At 43.3% G+C, this 12117-nt stretch overlaps 1 protein-coding gene across 33 annotated transcripts in view; it reads left to right on the top strand.

Annotated features, from left to right (window-relative positions):
* The window catches only part of PFKFB2 (6-phosphofructo-2-kinase/fructose-2,6-biphosphatase 2), a 36343-nt gene that overhangs the window by 5493 nt on the left and 18733 nt on the right, over positions 1-12117 (top strand). For 27 of the 33 annotated variants that reach the window (XR_006286824.1, XR_006286825.1, XR_006286822.1 and 24 more), the window contains 10 exons: positions 1262-1328; positions 1461-1535; positions 2127-2183; positions 3239-3363; positions 3748-3955; positions 6619-6765; positions 7728-7832; positions 8587-8716; positions 10376-10438; positions 11044-11117. Coding sequence is in view for 27 of the 33 variants with exons in the window: in XM_043533487.1 (XP_043389422.1) it covers positions 1262-1328; positions 1461-1535; positions 2127-2183; positions 3239-3363; positions 3748-3955; positions 6619-6765; positions 7728-7832; positions 8587-8716; positions 10376-10438; positions 11044-11117 (1051 nt within the window). In the remaining 6 variants the exon portion in view is untranslated. The remainder of the gene's footprint in view (positions 1-1261; positions 1329-1460; positions 1536-2126; positions 2184-3238; positions 3364-3747; positions 3956-6618; positions 6766-7727; positions 7833-8586; positions 8717-10375; positions 10439-11043; positions 11118-12117) is intronic. The other 6 variants (XM_043533498.1, XM_037884775.2, XM_043533499.1 and 3 more) reach the window with 2 other exon arrangements.

Here is a 12117-nt window from a genome sequence, read left to right as displayed (position 1 = left end):
ATTAATACTTTGCTCTACCTGAGGAAATTCCAGATTATTTTACAAGTTTTAAAAACTGCTTTGGGGGCGTATGATAGAATTTAATTTTGTGTAAACTAGTGCTTTCAAAAAGAATTTTTTTTTCATTAAATCCTCATATTCCCACCTCCGTTCTCCTGGTTGCTGGCACTTTGAGAAGGAGGGAAAAAAAAGGCAGTTGACTCTTGTCCAGTTGTTGATACAGCTGTCACTATACAGGTTTAGGGGTACTAGAAATTCCAAAAATATCTTTAAATGGATTCCTGGAATTATATAGGGAGAAAAGTAAATTAACCCTACCCGGTAATTTAATTTTGCAGACAGTGCAGGGGGAAATTTCCAAGCACATCAGGGCGGGGGCGGGACAACGACACTCTGTGTGCTTTGTTGGGTATTCAATGTATGCCATTAAAACAGCTGCCCTAAAAGCTGGGTCTTCAGGGTGGGCATGAGGCCTCCTGCTCGTGAAAGGTAACAAACTTCAGATCCTCTTTAGCAAGTTGGCAGAGGTATAACTATCCCTCCAAAAAAGTGTCCTTTGGTCCTTGTATGGGCATGTTTACAAGCTGCCATGCTCTGACTGGATCATAGCTATGTTCTTTTAAGGAAAGTTTATCCTTATAGATGAATGCCAAGGGTGAAATCCTTGCTCTGGTGAAGTCCACGGCAAAACTCGCATTGACTTTCATGGGGTGGAGGGCAGGATTTCCCCCCAGGCGTACAGTAGTGGTTGTTTAACGACAGGAGACGTCCTGGGGAGAGATGTCAAATGATGCTAAAATGATAAATCTAATAAAGGGTCTAAACCTGCTCCCATTGAAATAAGTGGGAATTTTGTCATTTACTTCCAGGGAAGCAGAATGGGCCCCAAGGGACAAAACTCAGATGATAAGAGAGGCATGTAATACAAGTAAAAAGCAAATGGATTAAAAAGTCCTTATTGTCCCATTTAGTGACCAGTTAGGAGACCTAGATTCAGCTTTGGCTCCCAGAATCTATCTTTCCTGGTGGGCAGCGCACCTATCCCCAAAGAGTAGGACTCCACAGGGACTCATTTGTTCCTTTTAAAGAGAGATGGCAACAGACTCCTGAGCTCAGAATGGAGGCGTGGAGGTGGAAAAGGGATTTAAGCAGGGTTGGCTTTGTAACTTATCCCACTGTGAGCTTTGGAGCCGTGGTTCACGAGGCTCGGAATCTGAACACTTTGCACTGTCTGCAATGATGCCAATTTCTCTCCTTACAGACAGTGTGCCTTGGTGGCTCTGGAAGATGTGAAAGCTTATGTCACGGAGGAGTGCGGGCAGATAGCTGTAAGATAACACTTGATTATACCGAGTTTAAATCAAAAGAGTATTAAATCAGTGCCTGAGATTTTCATCCAAACCCTTCTGGCAGCTTTAAAAATTGTAGCTAATGTTGTTGGGATTTTTTTTTTCTGTTAGGTGTTTGATGCGACCAACACAACTCGAGAGAGGAGGGACTTGATCTTAAATTTTGCTAAAGAGAATGCTTATAAGGTGATTTTGATTGATCTGGAATAAGAACTATAGGACTGAATGCCTCCCTTGGGTGTATCCCATTGCCATTAGCCTCAGTGCATCGGATGGCAGATTTGGGCCCTTATGTTTGTACAGTGCCGCTGTAGTTTCATGGCTTGTGTTTTCATTTCCACCTCTGCAAAGCTGGTTTGAAATGCTGTTCTGGTGTTGTTTTTTCATCCACTCTGCTTCGGTGCCAATGAATATTTAAGGTGCAAGGTAGGGGAGAATCAGCACCCTTCTATGTGTATGTCTGATTTGGGAAGTACCTGTTTTAGTGAATTGGCTGTTGGGATATCCCAAATAAAATATTCAGCCCTCATCAGCCCTTATCGCTCTGGAGCCCAGAGATCGTGAGGATGAGTGTGGCACACATTCCTAAATAGACAGATAACAGGAACCCACTGTGAGGGGCAAGGTTAGTTTCTCACAAAGCATATCTGGCTAAATCTGTCCCTTGGGTAGCTCTGCTGACTTCATTTGTGGCTATACTGGAAATTAATGTGGCCTATTTACATTACTCTAGAGGCTCTTAATTCTACTAAACGTGCCTCATTGCCTCCTCTCTAGGTGTTTTTTGTGGAGTCTGTCTGTGATGATCCAGAAGTCATTGCTGCCAATATCCTGGTGGGTGCTAAATGTTCATAGGCTCAGTCTGTAGCATCCTTCTGTAGAAGACTTGTGTTTGTCAGGGAAGGTCACAGACTATTACAGTGGCTCACAGTAACAGCTGAGATTCATTATTATTAGAGAGCCTTGCAGTAAAGTTAAATCTAATCCACAGAACTCAGGGGATTCTGGGTTTAAAGGCTTTTACTCTCCCTCATTCTGTTGTACCTGCCTGTGGGCAGGTGATTCTGTGAAGTCGTACTGAGTATTCTACACTGAGGTGTCTGTTTGGGCTAGGTGTTAATCTAGGTTACACCAGTGTAAATTCAGAACAACCCAGTTCGATTAAAATGAGTCACTCTGGGTTTATGCTGTTTTAAGAGAGATCAGAGTCTGGCTCAAAGACTGAGTTCTAACTTTCATTCTGATTTTCCTTTCTGCAATCACGAAGGGCATCTGATGTTAAACTCACCCAATATTCTCTTACCTTGCTTGAGTGCAGTTTATGCCAGGATCAGAAAAACTGGGCTTTATCTCAACAGGCAGAAAGAGAGCAAAACTGAACTGCTTCTTATAAGTGTAACTCTGCCGTTCTTATTCTGGTGCTGTCCTACCCCTATATAAACCGCATGGGGTGGGGTGCCCTTTGCAATACTATATGCACTTCTGATAGCCTTGTTCTTATGTTTCAGTTCTGAAATAAGTGGTTAGTATTTGCAGATGCATGGCAACCAAGACAGATGGGTTATTTTTGTGGGAACTTGGAAACCAAACTATAGCCATGAAGCATTTTATCTCAAAGCTTGATTTTATTTTCATGGGACAATATGGAGTAAGTGGTTTGTGTGGAAAGGCAAAAGTCAAGCCATCTGTCTCTGTCTCCAGGCCAAATGCTACCCTGTGACATTTAGAATTGTTCTTTTTCCTTTCCAGGAGCAGATTCTTCACAGGGCAGATGGGAAGGGGAAATGTAAACAGTGTTTGTTTGTTTGAAAATTGAAGAATAATCTTACTTATTCTGATTTATACAAAGTTTGCTTAACTTTTATAAAATCTCTCTCTCTCTCATTCAGGAAGTGAAGGTCTCCAGCCCTGACTACCCAGAGAGAAATAGAGAGAATGTGATGGATGATTTCCTGAAGAGGATAGAGTGCTATAAAGTCACATATCAGCCCCTTGATCCAGATAATTATGACAAGTAAGAGGCGAGATTTAGCAGCATGTTGCTTACTGGATATGCTGTGGAAACAGACGCATGGGCTGCTTTCTTTTGCCAGTTTTGTTTCCTAACCTAACATGCTGCAGTCCCTATGCAGGCGAAACTCTCATTGACTTTGCAGTGTGGGAGATTTTCTTGTGTGAGTCGTGCAGGATTATGTCCAACACGAGTCACAAGGATTTCCCTCTAGTGTGTAAAACAGAAAACTACACTACATTGTAATAGTCTGTCCTCTCTTTCTAAGAGTTTTCTAAGGCACCTCAGTGCCAAGTGGCAGCAGCAGTATCAGTATTACAAGAATACACACACATACATTTTGCTTTAAAGATGCTGACGAGTGTGCTTGTTTTGTGTTGACCGTAGAGACCTTTCCTTCATTAAAGTGATCAATGTGGGACAGCGGTTCCTGGTAAACCGTGTCCGGGATTACATCCAGAGTAAAATCGTCTATTACCTAATGAACATTCACGTCCAGCCGCGCACCATCTACCTTTGCCGACATGGTGAAAGCGAATTTAACCTTGTTGGCAAGATCGGTGGGGATTCTGGCCTGTCACCGCGTGGGAAGCAGGTATGTTCTTGGCAGTGTCAGGATTGAGATCTTTTTAAAGTGTGTCAGTATAACAGGAACCTGGATTTGGGTCAGATTGTCTGCTGGTGTAAATGGGCTCAGTTCAACAGAGTTTTGCTCATTTATGCCGGCAGAGAAATTGGCCTGAATCTGACTGTCAAGGGTGTGTGATTTCTCTTCGGCCTGGGGTTGAAGTCCCCCCATGCACCTTGAGCAGTCACTCTCCCTGCTCCCTTGAAGCAATGCTTCCTGCCGATGAGGGGTGTTCATTCTGCAAGGGATTCATTCTTTACTGCGCAAACAAGAACGGGTGAACATTTTTATGGATTTGCCAAGGTGCCAGTTAGATTGTAAAGCTGAAATGTAATAGACTAGGTTTGCCAATATGATAAATGTTCCTGCCAATGTTGGGATGCAGTTTAATTAGGATAACCCCTCTTTATTGAATCCAAGGAGTACTAGTTTACTAGTTTTAATACTAGGTTCTTTTCAAACCTACTTTTATCTTAGACAGTGTTTCTGAGATCAGGACATTTTGTTATTCTTAACCAATCAGCAGTTTATTAATTCACCTAGAACCTCACTGGTATATAAACAACAGTTGATTGATCAAGTGAAGATAACAACAAATCTTCTAGGGGTGTGCTGAGCGCAAAGTACACATGCAGTCTTCTGTTGGGATCCAGCAACTATTCCAAGGAACAAAACAAATCACCCTAAATCTTATTACATTTACCTGTTGTCATGAGTTACCAGTTCTTTAGTATCGCAAATGCATTTATCACCCTTCAAGTAATTCTCTCGAAGAATAAGGATGCACTTGTCTTAGGGTACTCTCTCTCATGAATTTGGTCCTTGCTATTTCTTGCGTTTTGGTTTGATAGGGACTAGTTTGAAACATCAAAAGCAATTGCTTACATTTCTTTATTTTGACGTTCCGAGTCGAGTGTGCTTGGATTTACAAAGGAGAAACACATATATAGCATTACTTAGTTAAAATCCACAGTTTGGTTACTTGGCAGTGTGACAGGCTGTCCACCCCCACACAATGTCTGAACAGGTAAAATAGGCCAGTTAACCTTATAGGCTACACCTGGAGGAGAGCCAGGGACTGACAAGGCCCAATGGCTGATGAAGCCTAGCTGGGGGAGAAGCTGGGTAGGGCATCTAAAGAAAGGAAGTTTGTATTTGTAGGAGGGAGCTTGCAGTCACTTGTTGGAAGCAGAGAAGTAGGGAGGAGGAAACGGGGGCAGGGGACAATAAGCCCTGGGATGCTAGCCCTGGGAAAAGGGTCAACGCCAGAGGAGTTGTGAAGAAAGAGAGTTCCCCAGCCCAGAGCCCTCACCCCCTCCCACACTCCAACCACCTGCCTCAAGCCGCAGCCCCCTCCCGCACTCCGAATCGCTCATTTCTAGCCCCGCCCCGCAGCCCCAGTTAGAGCTCTCACCCCCTCCAGCACCCCCCAGCCCAGTGAAAATGAGTGAGGGTGGGTGAGAGCGAGCCACTGAGGGAGGGGGAATGTAGTGAGTGGGCGGCGGGGGCTTGTGGAAGGGGCAGGGCCTCAGGTAAGGGTGGGGCTAGGGTGTTCGATTTTGTGTGACTAGAAAGTTGGCAACCCTAGATGTGGGCAGGGAGAGTGAGCTGAGGACTTGCACCTGCAGCCGAGGTCCAGGGTCAGAGCCTGAAGCCCCACGACCGGAGTCTGCCACCTACGACTCCAGGGCTGAGGCCTGAAATCTGAGCTTCACCACGCCCAGGAAGGTGAGGAACTCACTGGCTGCCCGCTTCTCTGGCGTTTGTGGATTCTGAGGGAGGCAAGGCCCCCCCCGTCCCCCGTCCCCCTCCAGTCACTGCCCAGGAGGTTGTGGCATAAGAAAAGCCCCTGGTGGCTGCATTCGAGAAACGCTGTGGTTTCTACTGACCACCTGTCGTATGGCTTTCAGCTCTCGTTCTCCATTGTTTCCATTGATATCCAGCAGATGGCGCTGGTGTATAACAAATTTCTTCAGTCCTTAGAAGAATGTAATGTTTCATTAATTTCAAAGATTTTATATCTTTTTTTTTTTTCTGTATTATCTATACTGTGAATTGGAATCTCTGCTCAGTTTCAAAGTTTTGCCTTGGTTAGCTGCTTATATCTTTCAGTGAGACAAGGTGGGTGAGATAATATCTTTTATTGGACCAACGTAGGTGGGTGAGTCTGACAATAGCTGGAAGACTCCTTAACAAGCATGGGTGCTTTCCTTTCCTGGGGAATGTGTACTTCAGCTCGAGCTTAACTGATGTTTCCCAGACAAGATGTCCCGCACATTTGGATGTGCAGATTGATCCCCATTGTCTTTAGTCCTGAGAGGAAGCTAAAGTTGGGAGTGTGTATGCAGCGATTAGTTGTAATTCTAGTTGCCATGTTTAGCTTCCGGATTAAAAGGGGCCCGCGAGGGAGCTATGGTAACTTAGTGCCAGTATGTATTCAAGGCATGTTTGACATCTATACAGCTCACAATTGAGAACATATTCACTCTAGACCCAGAGTGGCAGAAATTGGCTTTGGATGGCATCAATTAATGCCAGTCTGGTGAGAAGATTAGCATGTTCTTTCACAATGAAGAGTGAATTCACAATGGTTACTTTTATCATCTCCCAACCTGCTTCAATTTCTCTAGTTCGCTCAAGCCCTTAAAAAATTCATTGCCGAGCAGGAGATTGTGGATTTGAAGGTTTGGACGAGCCAGCTGAAGAGAACCATCCAGACAGCCGAGTCCTTGGGGGTCCCCTATGAGCAGTGGAAGATTCTGAATGAGATTGATGCTGTGAGTACAGTGGGGAAATGGTTCAAAGCTATACACTGAACTTTTGGGGGTTTGTAAATAAGAATAGTGAACATGAAATAATGTCTTTCCCCTCCCATCTAAACACGTTCTGAGCATTAATTATGCTTCACACCACTGTCCATTTATATTACACCCCTCACCTCTGTGAGTTATAGGACTGCTTGGTGTAAAATTGAAGATGTCTATGGGGTTTTTACCTGTCTAAGTATCCCAGTGCTCTTTACATCAAATACCATTGAAAACTCAACATTCAAGGTCCCAGGTACCTGCAACAACCAACTACAGCCCAACGAGCATATGTTGGGCTTTCAGTAGGTCCCACTGTAATTCTTTCATGCAAATAAGCTGTAAAGATAATAACATGGAAATACATACCTGTTTTTGTTATTTGCAGATTTAAAAACCAACAAACCAAAACCACAGCGATAGAACATAAAGGTTTGGGTTTAAAATTCAAACTAGAAAACACATTGCAGTTATTTGCGAGGGAACTTTTGCTCCTTTGCTGAGGTCATTTCTGTTGCATTCATAGATTCCAAAGCCAGAAGGGACCATTGTGATCACCTGGTCTGCTATCCCCCATAACACAGGCCAAAAAACCTCACTCAAGAAACTAGTTTCCAGTGAGGGGCTCAGTCCCACAGTGCAGAGTTTGAGTCTCATATTCATCCAACTGAGCTAGCCTGCCTGCATCTGCATAATGAGGATGTTAATGCTTGCCTACCTTTCAGGAGGGGTGGGAGACTTAAGGAATTAATGTTTGTAAGCCCGCTCCATGGTTCTCGGGTGTAAAGTGCTGCATTAGAATTACTCCTGTCTCTTACGAAATGTAAAACACTCGCCACATAGGCACAGAATCTTCTGTGTTCAATCCTCCCCTCCCCCTCCCCGCGTAAATCTATTGAAATGAATTTCCTTGTAACAAACTCCTGTTCCACCAGGGAGTGTGTGAAGAGATGACATATGAAGAAATTGAAACTCAGTACCCAGATGAGTTTGCGCTGAGGGATCAAGATAAATATCTTTATCGTTATCCTGGAGGAGAGGTGAGCAGGTTTAAAATAATAATGTAGCTGAAAGAAAAGGAGTACTTGTGGCACCTTAGAGACTAACAAATTTATTTGAGCATAAGCTTTTGTTAGTCTCTAAGGTGCCACAAGTACTCCTTTTCCTTTTGCGAATACAGACTAACACGGCTGCTACTCTGAAACCTGTCAATGTAGCTGAGTATGTGTAGATAGGAAAGAAGGGAAAAATTAAAATGAAATTAGATTTATGTGGGAAGTGGCAATAGACCTAATGGTAGTATCCCAAATTTTGTTGTAATACAGTGGGTTACTGATCAGTGACTAGATTGTCTGTCTCCTTTATAGTGTCATGCAAGTGATACCACTTGGTCATATTTGTAAAATGTATTAGGGCTATTGTATTATTTCCTTGGGACTGTGGGCAGACATGGGGTCCTTCTGCGTGGAGCTGATTGCAGGGAGAGAGCCATAGACATGATTATTTTATTTAATTTATTATTTATTTTTATTTACATCTGTTGAAAATGTTGCTAGAAATCTGACTATCTCCACAAATTTAGGGGCCAGTTACTAATCCAAAAATGTATCTAGCTTTTTTTCCCCCTGCGCTATCGGTTCTTCTGTATCTTCCATATTTTAAGTTTTGGTTTTTTTTAACCTGTTTTGTTTCATGTGAAGCAATTTTAAGCCCTGTTCTTGGTTCTGGCATCTCTGAACGCTTGTGAAACCCCTAAACATCCTTATGCTGTTGAATCTTTCCCTTGATTTCTAGTCATACCAAGACTTGGTCCAGCGTTTGGAGGCTGTGATTATGGAGCTAGAGCGTCAGGGCAGCGTTCTGGTTATTGCCCACCAGGCTGTTATGCGGTGCCTGTTGGCCTACTTCCTTGACAAGAGTGCAGGTGTGAAAGTAAATTCACTGTGTTTGGGGTGGGGGTTGCTGGTTCCATCACAGGGCTTCTGGAAGGGAGGCTTGCATTATTCATTTAAGTTTTACAAAAACAGAACTTTTTGAGGGAAAAAAATGTCAGTAAGATCGTACTTTACACTTGTCAAGCCTCTTTTAGCCCAGAGTATCTGTAAGTGCTTCACAAACAGTTCTCCTTGCAATGCCACTGAAATGCAGCCACTTCGGGTGTGAGAGTTTAGGAAGGTTCGTCTGGATAGGCCCTGTTGTTGGGACTTGAGAGATGTGGGTTTCAGTTCCTGTCTCTGCCACAGACACTTCTGTGACATTGGGCAAGTCACTTATTGACCCCGTGCTTCAGTTTCCCATCTGGAAATGGGGGTGATACCACTTTGCCTGACAGGGGCGAGGAGGGTAAAATCCATTCATGATTGTGAGGTGCTCAGATAGAGTGGCAATGAGGGTCATGTAAGTACTTACAGAGAAAGCATCACCCAGCCAATTTCTGGACAGCAGTGAAGCTAGATGGCACAGAGAAGGGAAATTATGGCCGAGGACACAGAGGTGAACTCTTAAATTTCTGAAGTGTTTGCCACGATCTTTAAGATTCTCCCAGGCAGACACCCTTAGAGCTCTGTGGCTGCAAGAAGCTATGTCTACACAGCAGTTAGACACCCATGACTGGCTCATGCCAGTTGACTCGGGCTCGCAAGGCTCGGGCTAAGAGACTCTTCAACTGTGGTGCAGACATTGCAGCCCGAGCTCAAACGTCTACACCGCAGTGAAACAGCCCCTTAGCCCGAGCCCTGTGAGCCCAGGTCAGCTGGCAGAGGTCAGCTGCAGGTTTTTAATTGCAGTGTAAACGTACCCTAAGTGGGTGGGTCTCTAAGGGTTTTTGCTATATGCCTCTGTTTTCGGGGATGTCTGTATCTGCTATTGAAAGCTATTTTCACTGGGTGGCAGGTGAGGAGCAAAAGGAAAAAATCCCTATCTAAGTACAAAGCCTGTCTGTTGGGACTGTGTTGCTGGCCATGTGGGAGGGACCCTGGGAGGAATCCCGGCCCCACTGAAGTCAGTGGTAAAACTCCCGTTGATTTCAGTGGAGCTGGTATTTCAGCTGTTAGGTTCAGCTCCTGGTCTCTTGGTCTTAAAGCTGGCAGGCAGGGACTGACACTTGTGAAGGCAGTGTGATCAGAACTTGTGGTGGGAGGAACTCTCCTGGCAGACTGAGTAGCAGCAGTAATGTGCCCTTAGATGGAATGATTGGACAGACCTGTGACTTGGTGACTCAGGGAGGGGAAGAGTTGAAGCAGGAGGAAAGTTCACAAAGCTGATTCTAGGGTGTCCCTCAGGGCTGCAGCAGTAGACTCCAGAAGAGATAAGGGGATGTCAAATATATTATGAGGTGATATATTTCTACATCTGCTTTTCAGAAAACAAAGGCCCTGATCTTGCAAAGACTTACCCACACATTTTAACTTTAAACACGTGAGCCATCTTCTTGAACCCCATGGGACTTCTCCTGGGCTTAAAGTTAAGCAGGTGTGTAAGTCCTTGCAAGATCCAGGCCAAACTGAGGAACCACAAAATTCCTGCATAGTTCCAAACTGTGCCCAGCACATGCAGTGTTTAACTTCTCCTTGTCTGGTTTTAGATGAGTTGCCATATCTGAAGTGCCCCCTTCACACCATATTCAAGCTCACACCAGTTGCTTACGGTAAATATTTCCCTTTTTCTCACTTAGCTGAATTGGCTGGGCAATTTGATATCAAAATACATATGCAAAATTAAGTGCTACATTTATTGTAAAAGCTAAAAGAAAATAAGGGGGAGGCAAAATGAGAGAGAGCATTATATTTTTTATAAAAAATATCTATAAAATGGGTAACAACCAGTTTCTTCTAAAAGAGACCCATTATCTCTGGATTATATTTATTGACCGGGAAACCAATTTTTCCCTCCAGACTTGAACTTGTACCTCGGAATGAACTGAACTCGAACTAGTTTTCATGTCAATAAGTGTAATCCATACCGCATGTATCTTTGTGTGAAGGCTGCCCTTGTTTACTAGCTGCACTTCTGCAGCAAAAGCTACAGGAGAAAGTAATTAAAATGTTGCATATCACACACTCATGTAGAATCCATGATTAATATTAAATCTAAAGTCCTGTATATGTACAAGTTCTTTACAAAAGAAGAAACTGAATTATTTATTGTCTCTGCAAACAACTGAGTCCAGTTGTCAGTAATTTAACTGAGAATAATTGATTTTAAAAGAAAATCTAGTTCCTCTTTTGAAGTTTCTCTTTTCATTTGGTGAAGGGTGTAAAGTGGAAACAATCACCTTGAATGTTGAAGCAGTGAATACCCATCGAGACAAGCCTTCTGGGAGTACTGTAAGTCTTTACTGAAAATCCCGGCCCTTGATTCAGGGTTGGCAAATTACACAACTTGAGCCTGCATAAAAGATAATATTGCAAATCTGAACAGTCACTGTGGAGTGCCTGCTAGAAATCTTCCATCCATTTCAGCCATTATAAAAACTGCTTTTGAAGTATTGCGCCTATAAGGATAATTAACTTCTTTGAGAAGAACTTGATTGCAGGTATAAAATTTTCCAGATATTTAGTTTGTTGTTTCCAAACATGAATGGGAGAGAATTTTTTAAAACTGTTTCAATAACCATATTAGGAAAACTGGAATGCAAAGTTTATCAATACAGCCTTTTTAAGCTTCAGGGTGATCATCCCAATGTGTAATGATGCATTTCTCCATTGTTGCTATGATGCTCATTCTATAATTCTTTAATGTGAGCTCGCTCTAAGAACCTATCCTTGCAACAAAGCCCGTTGGCAACTGTGTCCACATATCTATTCAGGGGACACCATCATAGGGCCTAATCACATCAGCCACACTATCAGAGGCTCGTTCACCTGCACATCTGCCAATGTGATATATGCCATCATGTGCCAGCAATGCCCCTCTACCATGTACATTGGTCAAACTGGACAGTCTCTACGTAAAAGAATAAATGGACACAAATCAGACGTCAAGAGTTATAACATTCAAAAACAAGTTGGAGAACACTTCAATCTCTTTTGGTCACTCGATTACAGACCTAAAAATTTCAATTCTTCAAAAAAAAAAAAAAAAAAAAAAACTTCAAAAACAGACTCCAATGAGAGACTGCTGAATTGGGATTAAGTTGCAAACTGGATACAATTAACTTAGGCTTGAATAGAGACTGGGAGTGGATGGGTCATTACACAAAGTAAAACTATTTCCCCGTGTTTATTTTCTCCCCTACCCCACCCCCCACCGTTCCTCAGACGTTCTTGTCAACTGCTGGAAATGGCCCACCTTGATTATCACTACAAAAGGTTCCCCCGCTCTCCT

This window comes from Chelonia mydas, chromosome 21 (assembly GCF_015237465.2).
Source record: "Chelonia mydas isolate rCheMyd1 chromosome 21, rCheMyd1.pri.v2, whole genome shotgun sequence".
Lineage (NCBI taxonomy): Eukaryota > Metazoa > Chordata > Testudines > Cheloniidae > Chelonia > Chelonia mydas.
This window is presented reverse-complemented; position numbering and strand designations above follow the sequence as displayed.